The sequence below is a fragment of the Eptatretus burgeri genome, chromosome 12, assembly GCF_056783735.1.
Source record: "Eptatretus burgeri isolate ZD-2024b chromosome 12, Ebu_testis_v1, whole genome shotgun sequence".
Classification (NCBI taxonomy): Eukaryota; Metazoa; Chordata; class Myxini; order Myxiniformes; family Myxinidae; genus Eptatretus; species Eptatretus burgeri.
This window is the reverse complement of record NC_140972.1, coordinates 36,814,850-36,832,090: the sequence shown is the minus strand read 5'-3', so window position 1 is coordinate 36,832,090 and position 17,241 is coordinate 36,814,850. Positions and strand designations below refer to the sequence as shown.

General features: G+C 41.0%; 1 protein-coding gene across 5 annotated transcripts in view; it reads left to right on the top strand.

Moving 5' to 3' along the window:
- Positions 1 to 17,241, top strand: part of LOC147015423 (interleukin-10 receptor subunit beta-like) — a 67,696-nt gene that overhangs the window by 30,624 nt on the left and 19,831 nt on the right. For all 5 annotated transcript variants that reach the window (XM_085850160.1, XM_085850156.1, XM_085850155.1 and 2 more), the window contains exons 4-7: positions 814 to 986; positions 1,634 to 1,791; positions 11,543 to 11,711; positions 13,709 to 13,815. In XM_085850160.1, coding sequence (XP_085706286.1) covers positions 814 to 986; positions 1,634 to 1,791; positions 11,543 to 11,711; positions 13,709 to 13,815 — 607 coding nt within the window. The remainder of the gene's footprint in view (positions 1 to 813; positions 987 to 1,633; positions 1,792 to 11,542; positions 11,712 to 13,708; positions 13,816 to 17,241) is intronic.

Genomic DNA, 17,241 nt, shown 5'->3' with positions numbered 1-17,241 from the left:
TTGCTGCTGCTAATGCTTGTTTAACATCTCCTGCCCCTATTCTGCTTCCTGCTCAGCTCGAGCTCTCCCTTCTCTCATTGATCTTTGTTTGTTTTAATTTTGCTATCTCATGTTCTGTTGATCACAACCCATTGTTGTTTACTGGCATAACGTGCTATAATATGGTCGAGTTTATTTGTCTTCGATTGCCCAGTTTGATTACCTGATACGAGCTGCCTATTGTCCCAGGGTGATGTTTTAAAATAGCTCTGAAAATACATTTTATCCCCCCCCCCCCCAAAAAAAATCAAATGTTTGAAAATCTTCAATTTTATTGTGCTGATGGCTTTTGTGTTTTTATCTCAGGAAAATGAAACGTGCAGTATTTGCCAGGTGGTGCAAGTCTTGAGTTTTTATATTGATGGATGAAATCAATGGAACATTTGTCGAGGAATGATAACCACTGTGATAAGCAAAGAGAAGATGACGTTTCGGATTTTAACCCTCTTTTGTTCCAACGAAGGGTTAACACCTGAAACGTCAGTTTCTCCTTGCTTGTCATGGCTGTGAGCATACGTCTGTCAATGTTTTGTTGATTCCATCCACTGTTCCACCTGTATGCTGATGCAGATACACCATGTCTTTCAGGAGCAAGATTAGTTCTTCATTCTGCATTAAGTTTTTAGATCAACTGTTGCGTGTAGTAGTAGTGACAAACATTCTGTTCTTATGGGACAAACTTGTTATGACAATGGTCCTGACATTTTATTGTTACCCCTCATTCTGCATCATCATACAATGCCGTTAACACTGTTTTCTAATTCTCTCCTTTAGCAATGAATGTGATCAGTGGCAGGTAGTTCCAGGTTGTGAGGATGTTTCAAAAACCTACTGTGACCTCACACATCACATGAGCGATTCGTTTTTGACATACACAATCTGTGTTGAGATCATAGAAGCCTGCAGTTCTGGGATCAAAAAGTGGCATTTCAGACCAAATGAAGACAGTAAGAAACTGGGTTCCTTCTGATTACTCCAATGCAGTATTTGGTATTCTGTTTCATTATGTGTGTACCATATCCTGATGTTGTGTGGACTGTGCTTCCCCACTGATGGACCTCTGGTAGCTTGTGCATGTTATTTGACCCTGGGGAGTAACTGCTGAAATCTATCTGTCCCGGTTCTTCCCAACATCTTTGTTCTTTGTTCCTTTCACACTTCTTTCTACATTTTCACGTTTCTCTTTATTCGTTCCAATTCTTGCTTTTTCTTTTCTTTCATCTCTTTTACTCTTTATTTCTCTCTCATTATCTATCTCTCCAAGGAGAAGTGCATTATTGTAGAAATTTTTTCTGTAAGGTTCACTTGGCTGCGCCTGGATGGGTTTGAGGGTTGTGAAGTAGCGGCTGAAACCCGAATCCTATCCAGGTTCCTCCTGGTGACTCCATCTTTTGTCTTTACTTCTTTGGGTTCCTTCTGATGACTCCAATGCAATATTTGGTCTTGCGCTTGATTCCAGCTTTTGAATTATTTTGATTATCTTGCAGAAACGAATCTATTGGCATTTATTTTTTTCATTTATTCTCTTTAGAGTTTTAGTGTTTGTAAGGTAATGGAGAATTTAACATTCTTGCTTTTGACATTCTTCCTTTAGCCGTTTTGGGCCCTCCCAACGTCATAATCCTGAATGATTCGGTGAAATTTCACGAGCCTCGAGATCCAAATGGAACACGCGTCGGATATCATTACAGTGATATGAGTTACCTTGTGAGACAAAGTCATAGCACCAAAGATGAGCCGTGTAACACGCCTGTAAGTTTGCATATTGCACCTAACTCCATTGTATAATGATGTACTTGATGCTGCTGCAAGTAGATATCACGATTTACTAAATTTTGCCCAAAGCATCGACTACATAATTCGTCATTGCTTTGTTTTTCTTGCATCATACACGATACTGTTGGTGGTGTGCAGATTGAGTTTTTTGTCGTAAATCTGCTTTGTTCAGGAGGTGAGATTGCACTTAAAGCTGTGACCCTAAAATTTTCTCAATGCTAATGTTTCTTTTTATGTTTTGCTTCACTCTTTGATCTTTGTTTCCAACCTTATTTCTGTTTATTTGTAAAAGAAAGGCTGATAGAGATTCTGCCATTTAGAGTACCCCAGAAACACTCGCTCCCTCAGTGAGCGGCTGTGGGGTTTGGGTGGGGGTGAGGGGGGGGTTACGCGTGCGTGCATGTGCGCAGTTAAGTTCCATCTGTATTCGGTTCTTTTCACTTTCGTAATACGTTTTCACACTCGCTTAGCCGGATGCTTTTGACTCGTCCATCTTATTATCCTTATTATTGTTGATATCATTATTGATATGATTATTTTGTAATAACGTTAATATTATTATTATGATTATTATCATGCTGTTATCATTGGATGGAATTGACTGATAAATTTGTGGTTATTTTAATTTTTACTTCCGGGAGGTGTTTAGCAAATTGTAGCCTCTGCCCGTGTGTATGTACATTGTATACATCTAATTTTCTCCAGATTTCCCTCAGGCGAGTATTAAACAATGCATGCAACCATTAGGAGGAATGGCGTTATGCATCAAATAAAGGTCACAATTTGGCCGTAATCATGTCAGGGTCACCAAGATATGTTATAAATAATCCATCCATATACAGTCTAAAATATATGATAACTAGAAAAATCGGACAGGCAATGGGGATACATCATTCAGATGTAAAAACTAATTTGAGCACCTTTATTAGCCAAAGATCATTGCACCCGATCAGGACGCCTAACTAGTTGAGGTGGCTCCAGTCCATTTGTCTGTGGGGAATGCAATTTGTCTTGTGTTAAACAGCAGCAGCAACTTTTTAAAATTATGTTGGATGGAATTGACTGAATAGTTTGTCGTTATAATAATTTTTACTTCTGGTAGGTGTACCCCCCAAAATGCCACGATAAGCTATCTATACACATTGACATGACATTTGTTCAAGGTGGAAAACCACTTGGGGGAGGTGGGGGGAATGAAGTCACTTCAACCTCTGTCATATGACACTTAGACTCCCTGGCAAGTTTGGTTGAGATTGGATAATTAACAACCAAATGCATCACAGTCAGACAGACAGACACCGAATTGCGGATTTTAGTATGATGACAAATGTGTTGATTTAATAAAGTGGGACTGTCTCTCTGTCCATCCCTGAACTACTCAGTTTTGGGGCTAGCCCCGCTAAACTTTCTGTGGAACCTTTTGGGGTCCCAGCGGGTTTTCTGAGGTGGGTGGGAGGTTTCATAAATTTCTCAATACAATTATGATTTTGAATTTCCACCTTCTCTCTCTCTCTCTCTCTCTCTCTCTCTCTCTCTCTCTCTCTCTCTCTCTCTCTCTCTCTCTCTCTCTCTCTCTCTCTCTCTCTCTCTCTCTCTCTCTCTCTCTCTCTCTCTCTCTCTCTCTCTCTCTCTCTCTCTCTCTCTCTCTCTCTCTCTCTCTCTCTCTCTCTCTCTCTCTCTCTCTCTCTCTATCTCTCTCTCTCTCTCTCTCTCTCTCTCTCTCTCTCTCTCTCTCTCTCTCTCTCTCTGTGTCTGTGTCTGTGTCTGTGTCTGTGTCTGTGTCTGTGTCTGTGTCTGTGTCTGTGTCTGTGTCTGTGTCTGTGTCTGTGTCTGTGTCTGTGTCTGTGTCTGTGTCTGTGTCTGTAAACACCTTCACGGGTGCGGCATTCACAGTTTCACTGTTTACTGCATGTGGGAACATTATCTGGTTCGGTAATGTCTCAATACTATTGAGATTTTGCATTTTCACCAGTATGACGCTGATCTTTCTCCACGTGTAAACACATTCGCGGATTCGGCATTTGTAGTTTTGCTATTTCATGTCCTGTATAGAAACATTACCCACCTTCTGGTGGAGTTAGCTGCAGTAATTTTTTGTTTTTGCCCAAGTCATTCACGAACCGGCCATCCATTCCTGATGTTCGACTGAAGGCGGCACAGGAATGTCCAATTTATTGTTTGATGGTTTGGCATTCTCCATTTCCACATTGTCTGTTTGCTTTTGAACACTCGAAGGTGCAACACGCACCACAAAGGGTTCAAAATGCCGAGGAAAATAAATAAATAAATAAACCAATGTCACCCCGTATCTTGCCAAAAGGTGACCACGTGTGACTTCTTTAAGGTCACACTGAGGTGAAGAGAGCTGCTATCCACCAGGAGCGACTCCTTGAGGAATATCTGCCTACGAGAGATTCCGATGAGAATCGTTCTGCAGAGTAACCATGAAAAATATGCTTTTGCCTCATAACGTCACCAAATGACGTCATAATGTCTCAAGCTTGACATATCCAGAAAGCACTCATCGAGGTGTTCAATTTGAGGTAATACACGATATGGTTCAAAAAACTTTAAAATTTGACCTTGGGGTCAAATATGTTTGACCTCAGGCGCTAACCATGATGGTCAAGGCCAATCGCCACCAAAAATTAATCAGCTGAGCGCCAGACCATGAACTATATTCCCATGAAGTTTGAAGACGATCCGATCAAAATTACTCAAAAAATAAGGGTTTCGTCGACTCCCCTGATTTGCGACAAAGTGACCTTGACCTTTGACCTTGACCTTCAAAATTTTGTGCACAGAAAGAGACCTCTATAGGTCTCTGATATGCGAAGTTACAAAAATTTCCAATGATAACTGTGCTCTGCAGAATTTTTTATACGTGATTACAGACAAACAACAACAAAAAAAACATACAAGCTGACTAACATATCTTGCAAAAACTTCGTTTTGGCAAGATAATAATTGTCTCATCGAAAGGAGGCCTACGCTCAAAAGAAACAAAGCCGGTGATGGGATGATGCCGACAGGACACAAGAACAAATTTTTTAAAAGCACCGACTCTCAGAAAACACGAGACAATGCTGAGTTCAGAGGGGATGAACAGGTTAGAGATACTGTCAAAACTCACAGAGGCCAGACAAAGTTCAAGCTTCAGAGAGGAAGAGCAAGCAAGAGACACTGAGGCTCTGACAGGCCAGAAACAGAAGAAGCAATGCTGCTCCAAATCTCGAAGGTGTGCTTTCAATAATTATTGTGAAGTGTGTCGACAGAGCCAGTGTGGGAAGCATGACTGATTGTGAATACTGGTGCTCTAAAGTTCCCTGCTAAGACACCTCAATGTTGCAGTTAGGCCAAGGTCACATTTGCCACGGCGGCCGTGAGGTCTCCAAAATCTACGGCCACTAGCAATTATACGGTCGCCGCAGTATTTCAACGGTCACACAATGTAGCAGTCGCATATGTTTTTATTTTTCGGGGAGCCGCACGGCGTATTTAGGCCTAAGTCACATTTGCCACGGTGGCCGTGGGGTCTCCAAAATCTACGGCCATTAACAATTATACGGCGGCCGCAGTATTTCCACGGTCACACAATGTAGCAGTCACATGTTTTTATTTTTCGGGGAGCCGCACAGGGTATTTATAAATTGTGGAGACCGAAAACGTGGGAGTGCTGTACAGTCTTTGATTTGATGTCGCACGGTGACCTGAGGGCATTTCTGCGGCGGCCATATAATTTTCAAGGCAGACGCAAGGTGCCCGCAAGGCGACCGCAAGGGGAACACATGGGGGCCCTAAGGCGAACGTGCGGCCACAGGGATGGTAACGAATAGGTTAATTTTTTTTTTTTTACCAGTTTTTTTTTTCGGCTTGTCAAATTGCAACGGTGAACGTAGAAATGAAAAAAAGTTATAACTCCGCGTTATAATTCCATGGCGACCTTATGGCCTGTAAAATATAGCCATACGGCGTAGGGCCACCCTGAGGCCACCTCAGAAACTCTGTGGCCACCGCACGTTTCTGTCAATTCAGAGGGCGTACGGCCACCGTATCCTCGCCGTAGAGCAAATGTGACTTCGGCCTTAGGTCTTAGAAATTGTGGAGACCGAAAACGTGCGGTTGCCATATGGTCTTTGATTTGATGTCGCACGGTGACCTTAAGGGGGCTCTGCGGCGGCCATAGAATTTTCAAGGCAGATGCAAGGTAGCCTCAATGTGCCCGCAAGGCGACCGCAGGGGCCCCTAAGGCGAATGTGTGGCCAGATGGACGGTAACGAATGGGTTAATGTATATTTTTACCAGTTTTTTTTGTTTCGGCTTGTCGAATTGCTACGGTGAACGTAGAAATGAAAAAAGTTACAACTCCGCGTTATAATTCCAAGGCGACCTTACGGCCTGTAAAATATAGCCAAACGGCCTAGGGCCACCCTGTGGCCACCACAGAAACTGCGGCCGCCGCACGTTTCTGTCATTTCAGAGAGCGTACGGCCGCCGTATCCTCGCCATAGAGCAAATGTGACTTAGGGCTTAAGGACAGTACGTAGTGCCTGATTTACCACACCACTTCCTTCATTTTTGCAAACGATGCTTGACAAGTCAGCTTCCCCATCAAACCATTTCCTGCACAACATCAGGAAATACAATTCCTGTTTGCAAACGACCCATGTTGGCTGTCAGGAGTCATTTTCTTGGATACAACCCTCAAAACGGCATTCAAGACCAAATGTGCCAGAGGGTAGGCACTCTGGTTCCCCTCCCAGGTGACCTTTTGCTATTTCTCTGTAATAACCCATTTCCTTCATCATGCCACATAAGAGCACATTCTCCCTCCCCAGGTAACACCATCACCATTGTCATTGTTATGGCCTTTTTCGTCATCTCTTATTGGATCGCCATCGTCATCTCTTCTGGGATGGCCTTTTTCTCTTTACGACAGACACATTCATGCATGTGAGATAGCTGTGAGCTCAACGGAGACTCGTTCTACTCCCTTTCCATTGGGGCACATTGGCTTGGAGGTGCACGATTTATTTACACTTTCGACTTGCAGCCAATTTGATTAAGCACACCACGGGTTTTTCCTGAGCAGTTATTCTGATGGTCAAATACGGCTGTAGATCGTTTACCTAACACACCTATCTTTCATTGACGTTTGACACCCACCTCTTTCACTGACATTGGCGTCCACCTTTTTCCATCGACATTTGATGCCCAGTTTGGCAGCTCTATGGATGCTGGCTGGCTCTTGTTCGTGTCGGGCTGAACGAGGAAGGAATGATCGTGAGATTGATGGTTGGAGGTCACGTGTAGCGATGCGCCAATTGGAAAGGTGGATTTAGCTGAAGTCTGCTTGAGGCTCCGTCCACACTGGTCGCCTATAAAAAAAGACGGGAGGACCGCTTTCCTCTTAGTTGGAGGAGGACCCCCCCCCCCCCAATAATCTGCTGGGTACCGTTGTCTCGTGTTTAATTGTTAAAGGCCCGGTCACACCTTGACGTTTTAGCCAACGTATGCCGATTTTTTGAATATTTTTTCTAAAACGCTGGCACACGTTGAATACGTTATGGGTAAGTTTTGATAACATTGAGAGCACGCTGAAAAACACTGCCATACGTCGTTGTACGTTGGCTTTAAACGTTGTACTTTTTGGTTGTCCTCAAATTTTTTCATGCTTGAAATTTCACGACGTATGCCGGCGTATGACTCACACGTTCCGCTACGCTGGCCACAAGTTGTATGCACGGTCTGCGATCGTTGACAGACGTCAACACATGCTACTTGTAAGTTAATCATAAGTTGAGACACGCCGAGGTAATGTTTAGCGTACCCGAAACTTATTTCTAACCTATGATTAACGTGTTGTTGGCACGTTACGCGATCGTTACCACACATCGACAGACGTTACTTTTAAATTACTCATAGGCTGAAAGACGTCGGTATAATGGATCGTCCTTGCGTCAGCGTCCACGGCCACGGCCAGGACACTTATTTGCAGCATTCTTCAAACTTTTCTTCGGAATGACGAGGATGTTCACACTTCGATGTCTAGCTTGGCTATGATTCCAATTGTCAATCGGCAGCATCTATTTAAAATAGTCGAGTTTGAGCGTTTTAACACGTTCAGAAGAAACGCTTCAAATTTCCGAGCGCCAGCGTCAAAAAACAAAGGCGAGTGAGAGCAATTTAAATCGTTCATTGTAAACAATGAAACTAGGTGAGTGGTACCGTTTAAAAGTCGTTGAGTGTAAAAAAAATCCAATTGTTGAGCGCAAGCGTCGACTTTCAATAGTGGAGATGCAGCCATTTAAATCGTTGAGTTTATCATTTAAATCGTTAAATCGTTAAACGCAAGGACGATCCATCATAACCTACACCCTCCCCCTCACACTCACCTACTACTGCCAACATGAACAAACTAATATTGATACTGTTATTGCTGACATGGACATCGACTCAAAAAGGACTCGAAAACACTGTTGGGTTCCCCTTTTATGAGCAGCATTTTTATGTACCAATTCCCAAAACCGCTGGGAACACGTCTTTATATGGCAGTTGTAACCTAGAAACACGTTAATTTTTTTTTTTTTGTCGACCGGAAGACGTCATTGGAATACGTCTACATACGTCGATGTGTGTTGGGACTACGTAAAGAATTGGTTCAAAGCACGTCAAACATAAGTTAGAAATAAGTTTCGCGTAAAAAAGACATTACCGCGACGTGTTTCGACTTATGAGTAGCTTATAAGTAGCCTTTGTGGACGTGTGTAAGCGTCCACATATCGTGTGTACAACCTATCCCCATCGCATGCGGAACGTGTGTCATACGCCGAGTACGTCGTAAAATTTTGAACATGTTTAAAATTTCTTGACGTACTCTACTTACTAGGACGTATGATAGCGTACTTTAGCGTTCTACTCACGTATACCAAACTTACTCGTACCGTATTTGACGTGCCCCAACGTTTTAGACACATTTTTCTTAGGTCGGTATACGCTGGCAAGATCGCCAAGGTGTGACCGCAATGTTGACACTTCCATTTCTACGGCAGTTATGATTCGAATCGTTGTGCGTCAGCCTTTTAATAGGCTACGTCACGACATCGTCGGCGATGCGTGCAACGTGCTATGCCTAAGTTAGACTATCGTTGGGCATCGGTTGTGTAGGCCGACAACAGGTTCAGCATTCGTTGGTATAAGTTATCTATAACACAACGAAACGTTCTGTGTCCGTTACCAATGCGTTATACATAAGACCAAGTCACTATGAATACGTCCGAATCTTTAAAAAAAACATCAAAAGTTCAACGTAAGCCAGCGTTTTAGATACATTTTAATACGTTGCCATCGCTGGCTAAAACGTCAAGGTGTGACCGGGCCTTAAGTGAGGCATTGTGATAAGCATCTGCTCTTTGTCTGTTTTTCCATCAATGCCTACTAAATTTCTTATTTGCTTGAGATTATTTTGATTGATTTGAATTTACCTATTTTCACCACAAAAATAAAAAGTTCTTCAGTTTATTATCTTGCCAAAACGAAGTTTTTGCAAGATATGTTAGTCAGCTTGTATGTTTTATTTTATTTTATTTTATTTTTTTCGTTTGTCTGTAATCACGTATAAAAAATTTGGCAGAGCACAGTTATCATTGGAAATTTTTGTAACTTCACATATCAGAGGACTATAGAGGTCCCTTTCAGCACATAAAATTTTGAAGGTCAAGGTCAAAGGTCAAGGTCACTTTGTCGCAAATCAGGGGAGTCGACGAAACCCTTATTTTTTGGGTAATTTTGATCGGATCGTCTTCAAACTTCATGGGAATATAGTTCATGGTCTGGCGCTCAGCCGATTAATCTTTGGTGGCGATTGGCCTTGACCTTCATGGTTAGCGCGTTAGGTCAACCATATTTGACCCCAAGGTCAAATTTTCAAGTTTTAGGAACCATATCGTGTAGTACCTCAAATTGAACACCTCGATGAGTGCTTTCTAGATATGTCAAGCTTGAGACATTATGACGTCATTTGGTGACGTTATGAGGCAAACGCATATTTTTCATGGTTACTCTAGAACGATTCTCATCGGAAACTCTCGGAGGCAGATATTCCTCAAGGAGTCGCTCCTGGTGGATAGCAACTCTGTTCACCTCAGTGTGACCTTAAGGAAGTCACACGTGGTCACCTTTATTGGTTTATTTATTTTTTCCTGATTTAATAAATTCCTTGTTGACGGTTCAACCTGTCCGTGATTGTTCTTTTCTTCCATTGATCCAGCATTGTCCGAACCTAGATAGGCTGGGAGGTAACTACCAAACAAATTAACCTGTCATAGTCGGCACGCACCAGTGGTAAACGCTCGGCCACCCTAATTAAGATCAAATCAAGATAAGATTGGAGCATTGCCGAGGGCGCGTCCCCCGTTCGGAAGCCACGTGACCTAGAGTTAAACGGAAAATGAGACGGTGGACACTGGAACTCGTGGTTAACTGATTGGCGTTCGTGGTTGTAAAGCAACCCACCGTACCACAAAGTGAATTGTGAGTGTTGGCCTCAGGTCCGACTCTTCCAAGGAGAAACGGGGATTAACCCCCTCATAATACACTCCGTGCCCATAACAATATATAGATATATATATATATATATATACATATAATATTTATATATATACATTATACATATATGTATTACATATATATATATATATATATATATATTCATATATTTTTTCTTTCTTTTATATATACAAGGAAATCTAAGACAGGTGGAGGCCATTTAGCCCATCATGCCTGCGCGAGCACCATACCAACCCATCGACACAAGATCCAAGGAAGAAAATGCAAAAACGGTTTTAATTAATGAAAGAATTGTTTGTTTTTTTTGTAGTTTTGTATGTTTTTTTTCTTCTCCTCATGGAGAAGAATGGATTTGGTTAAAAACGCACATCAACCACACAACCCCCTTGACAAGACCCCCACCAACAGCACTCCATACACATGCACACGATCGCCCATCAATGCTCAAGCTACTAAAAAATCCTATCAACATACCCATACCCCTCTATCTCCATAACCTCCAGGTACCTATCTAATTCTAATATAAACTTATCTACTTTTTCTGCTGCCACTACCTTTCCAGGGAGGCCATTCCATGCATTAACTACTCTCTGAGTCAAGTATATTTTATACATATTTTATATATATATATATTTATATTATTATAAATATTATATATTATATGTAATGCCTGGTGTTGGCTTAATGGTTGGAGTGTTGGGCTTGGGATTCCAGCATCCTGAGTTCAAATCTCACTCAGCTGTTGAATTAATACCAGGTGGGATTGACTCTGCCTGTCATCCTTCTAAGGTCAGCAAAATGCATGCCAGCTTGCTGATATCCTGCGTTGGAGTGGCAATCCGTCCAGGATTGTGCCCAATAGCCAAGGAAACTGCTTCGGTAGCACCAATGCTCTGCACAGAGTATGGTCCCAATGGAATGGATATTATACAGTACATATGTATTAATATATTAATTTATATATATATATATATATATTAATTTATATATACATTAAATATTAATTTATATATAAATTTATATATACATTATATATATTAATTTATATGTATATTATATATTTACATATTATATATATATTAATTTATAAATATATATGTGCATCTTTTTTTCAGAAATCACCCTTCATTAATTTTTTTCATTTTCCCCACCATTGAAGGAGGACATGATCATCGTAAAGGATTCTTATCGGTTACCACTTTTAAAAGATGGAGAGGAATCATCTGATTGCATCTTGGTCAGACTTTATTCCCGTTCCTATGAAAAGTGTGGACAGTGGTCTGAACCGTATTGCCAACTGGTATCCCAACCTCGACACTGGATTGTTGGTATGTTTCTTTGTTCTGGAGCAACATATAACTTTATCCAAGCAGGATCTACAGTTAGAATCTAGTTTACAGGCTGTTGCAGATGAAATGCTGTGATTATGATGTATTTTTTTAAACGAATTATTGATGACAAACATCAGATTAGTACCGGTATCCAGGACAAAGTCAAACAATATGTTTGTGTTACAGATTTGTTCAATATGATCATTCCTTTTCTGAAGAATGACTTGAACATCTTTCCTTGCAAAATTAATGTTATGTCGAGATTAATAGCTAGTGTTAGCCTTTGGTGAGCAATTCTTAATTTTTCTTTTTCACGTGGTGTTCTAATGAGGTATACCATGAGGTATATGAGAAATGCTGCTTCATCCCTGGAGGGTGTTGGATGTGTGCTCTGCTTAATTAGAATGATAGTCATATTCAACATATCCTTGTATGAAACAAAACCTTAGAATGTCCTGTGCATAGTCATACCATCTCTTTCTTTTTCTCTCGAAGAGCGAAACTTGTGGGAGTGGAAGTTTAATTTGACAGTGGGTTAGCGCCTAGCGGGGCAACATTTGGGCACAACCAGCAAGAGTATATATGAACACGAAAGGAATTAAGACGAGGAGGAAACACTGAAACCAGAAAGTAAGAAAGTTGGGTTAGGAAGGGTTAATGGGGATAATAAAGATCATGGGTCAGGATAGGGGATTATGTGAGGTGGTGGTGCACTGTTTGCTTTGATTTGAACCCCTGGAGGTAAGAGTGGGAAAGAATGGCTTCTGGAGAGTGGTTTCCTAGATCCGAGAAGCAAGGAACAAAGACGTCTCATTTATGGACTACCCATAAATATGTAAAGTCATGGCACTTCAGGAAATGTCATATAAAGTCCTTCCTTGGCACACCTGAACTATCCACCAACAAGGCTGCAGCTTGATGGAGTACTGCTCTTTCCTCTGGATTGGCTCACCTGCCTCACACCTTGCTTAGCTTGATGCCATGGAAAGCAAGACTTTCAAGATCATTGGAATCTCCTGTGCTGAAGCTGAGTCAATGGGTCTATCACTTCGCCATCGCAGACAAGTCATTGGTCTCTGTCTTCTCCTGCCTTCTTTCTAGTCTTGCACCCTCTGCTCTTTCCGTACTTTGTACCCCCCCCCCCCTCAGGTTTCTGCAGGACTCACACGGTCCACCATCAATCCCCTTCTGGTGAAACTACCTAAATCCAGGATCACTTCTCACCTCCACTCATTTGTTCCTCTTTTTCCCACCTGTGGGACCAACTTCCACATCCTCTTCAATGTCATTCTTCCCTCCAGGTCTTTAAGATGGATATTCACCACCATCTCAGATTGTCCCCAATCCTAAACCATGATCTTTTCTACCCTCGTTAACCCCACCCAAATCCCTCCTCCATCCAATTTTTCAGTTTTCCCTCCTTGAAATTACCTTCTGTATCTATCTTGTCCACCCCATACATGTGTTTTGCGTTTTGTTTTCGTTTGTTACATTCTGATCCGTTCACTGTACTAGTTCTTCCATGAGCTTCAACTATGTGTACAAAAGTCAGATAGTGTTTCATCTGGAAAACTATCAAGTATTCTACTGCTCACACCAATCAACTTGCAACTTGATTTGAAAGCTTTACGCACGGGGTTCAGGTTGTTCATTTGCAGCAGCTTGCTGAATGAGCCAATCTGTGGTTTATAAATCTTAACATTCCTCATCATCCTGTTTGGAACGTAATTGTGATTCTGAAAATCTTCACCAAATAATTGTCCAGCTTATGCCATAGGTCCACTTATAAATGTTGTCTTATTCATCATGTCTTTATTTATTGCAATGAAAGTAGTCGTTGCTTTTCTCGAGGCATATTGCTGGTTCCACTTGAAAAATTTGCAATCATGGTGAGGCTTGAAAGTGGAAATGTAACATTATTGATTGTGTTCTTATACGTTGTAATTAAATGTTTTTTTGGTCACTGTTTTGTGACTCGTCTAACCTTCCGACAGGACTGTGCACCACTATCGTGATCACTTCATGTCTACTGCTGGTGATTATTGTCCATCTGATATTCAACTACTTTTGGAAGCCAAAGTACAGCCTGCCACACTGTTTGGTATGACATCATAATAAATCACTATCAATATTAAGGAACTCAATTTTTTTTTTATCTCTCAGAACCGGATCACCAATAACATGTATGACATATTGCTTGCATTAACATCTATATTTCATGATTTTTTCAAATCAAACTTCATACATAGAGTCTTCACAAGCTACTCCAAAGTGATAAAGCTAAAAAAATGCAGACAAAATGTGAATAAGTTAGATTAACAGAGAAAATCAGAAAGGAGCAAATTATTTGTTTGAAAGTTTACAAAACAAATGTAATAGGTTTCACCTGAATATAATTATCGGTGTTTTTACTTAACAAGGACAAATGTGTCCAAGAGCAGCGTCATAAAGGTTTTGTCGGCTAAAAAAAAATAAAACAACAAAAAAAACAACTTCCGATATTTCATCACGTGCCTTGATTAAGCCAATAGCAAGACCCATCATAGTGTATTTACGTATTTACGAAATATAGTGTATGTACGAAATAAATAATGTATTTACGAATTTACAATACATAAAATGGAATAATCTTAAAATAGTAACGTGAACTTTTCGAAACTTTAAAGCAAATGTCCGAATATATTTAAAAGTTCATGATAGACGCTCTCAATGCGACGATGTGTACAGGTGCTTAGTATTTAAGGAGATCCGGATTGTGTTATAAAAGAGCCGAGTCCCAATATAAAGGTTTTGTCTTCACAAGAAGAAGAACAACAACAACGCCGAGCGTTCTTAGAGCAGCGTTCGCTACGCGAGACGCTGCTAAAAATGAAGTTTCCCCGCTTCTCTCAGGAGGTTTAAGTTGCAACTCACTTGGTCAACCAACAAGGCAAACATGAAGACCAAGGAGTTTTCCAAAGAAGTCAGACATAAAGTGGTGGAGAAACACCGTTCAGGAGAGGGTTATAAGATTTCAAACTCGCTCGTTATCCCTTTTGATGATGGTGAAATCCATCATTAAGAAGTTGAACACATCATATCACCCAGACTCTATTCAGATCAGCTCGCCCATCCAAACTCAGCAGCCAGGCAAGTAGGAAACTGGTTTGTGATGTCACTGTAAATCCAACAATGACTTTGAAAGATCTGCATAAATCTACCTCTGAGATGGGGGTGTGTGCTCATAAATCAACAACATCCCATTCCGTTCTCAAAGCTGGCCTCTATGGACAGGTGGCAAGAAAGACACCATTACTGAAAAAGACATCTAAAAGATCGTATGGAGTTTGCAAAAAAGCATATTAATGATACTGCAGGCATGTGGAGAAACATTTTGCGGGTCAGACGAGACAGAAATTGAACCTTTTCGTCTAAATTGAAAGCGTTATGTCTGGCACTAGCCTAATACTGCACATCACAGAGTCAACACCATCCCTACTGTCAAGCATGGTGCTGGCAGCATCATGCTATGGGGCTGCTTTTCATCAACAAGGACTGGCAAACTTGTTGGGATAGAAGGGACAATGGATGGTGCAATGTACTGGAGAATCCTTGATGAAAACCTGCTTGAATCAGCCATGAATCTGAAACTGGGCAGGTCCACTAGGAAGGATAAAACTGGAGAATGCTGACATAAAGCAACAGTGTGACTGGGAGTTGCATCAACAGTTGCGGAGAGATATTGGCAGAGAGAGTGACAGAACATTGTCAGTCGATCATCGTTGAGCATCCAACTGAGCCCTGAGTCGGTTCAAGATCCTTCTGTCTTAATTTTTCACAAGTATTTTAACGTCACTATCATTTTGTGTAATATTCCCTTTAGAATCTAACAAAGAGAAAATCTGCCTTTGGGATTTCTTAACCCCTTCTAACTGGAAAAAAAACTTTTTATTTGGGGTGTCAGAAAACTTCACATTTTGGATTCTGAGTCTAACTGATATCCCCATGACTTTTTCATGAATCAATTCTCTTAGATAAGCTTTTTCCCCAATAATAACAGAAGTTTCTTGTGATTTTGAGCTTTCGCTAAGTCTTCCTCCAACTGCAAAATTTCAGTTTCCAAGAGTGAAACAGCAATTTTATTCTTACTTGTGGAAAAGGACTTATAACATTGACAGAAAACGCGAATTTGAGCTTTTGCGTTGTCCCACCATAACTGGATAGAAGAATAAGGTTTACTTGGATAAGTTTTTCCCAAAAACTACGAAAAGCATCAGTAAAAAAACAATCCTCTAACAGGCTGGTATTGAAGGTACAATACGCACTTTTATGAGTTAACTGAGAAGAGAATAAACAAAGCACTACCAGGTGATGATCAGAGAAAGTAGAAGGAAAGAGATTACAAGACACGAGTACGTTTCTAAAAGTAGAGTTAATGTACCATCTATCCAGCCTTGCAAGTGTTATCAGCCAATTAGCACACCGGCACCATGTATACTGAGATGCTGTACGGTGCTGCATGCGCCAAGCATCGAGTAGACCAAGTGATGAAAAACAACAAGATATGTCTTTATGAGATTCAGGATGTGGTTCTGGTGTGCTTCTATCCAAATTAGGTTCAAACGTGCAATTGAAATCTCCTCCGATACAAATACAATGATCAAAGACTAAAGTATGAAGGTAATTAGCCAGATGTGTGAAAAACTCTTTACGAGCCCCGCTCTCACTAGGATCATAGACATTAAGTAAGGTGAGGTGAAATCCTTGAAACACCAACTCTAATGATGCCAAGTGTCCTTTAACTATTTCAAGAAAACTATACGAGTCAGGAACAAAACCTGGACGAAGCAAAAAGAGCAACACCCGCCGAGACAGAAGACAGATTGCTAAAGAAGCAAAGCCCCTTATTAAGGCTGAGCCAGTCAGATTGTGAAGTCTCTGTTATGTGTGTTTCTTGCAATAAACGGACATCCACATGTTTCTAAAGCAATAGGTTTTTAACTTGGATCCGACGCAAATGGTTAGCACCACCCCCATTCATGTTTAAGGTGCCAAAAAGCACTTCCTTCCTTTTCATCCCGTATCAGGGGGGTTTGGCAGCTGTTGAGAACATTCTAACCCTGCTTTTGTAATAAACTTCCTCAGTCTGTGAATTTGTGGTTTAGTTATTTCAAAATCTTTAGAATTCCTAATTATACACTTTGCAGTCTGCATGAAGGAAGGCAAGTCAGGAAAATGTTTATGAATGTTAACATTCCGCTGCCTAAACGTCTCATTCAGAAAGGATACAATAACCTGGGGAGATATCTATAAATGATCAGATGATGACTGTGACAGATCAGTCACCTCCATGTCATCATCATCTGAAGCAGACAGCCTAGATAAACCTTCCACTAGGCTCGTAAATAACACCCTGGATCTTTACTAACTCATTTACAGACATGTCTAAGAGGGGTACCGAATGATGTACGGTGGTACTTTGCGAGCCCTGTTTTACACTTTCGTCAACACGAGATTGGGCCTCGAATCCACCATCTTTTACAATTAC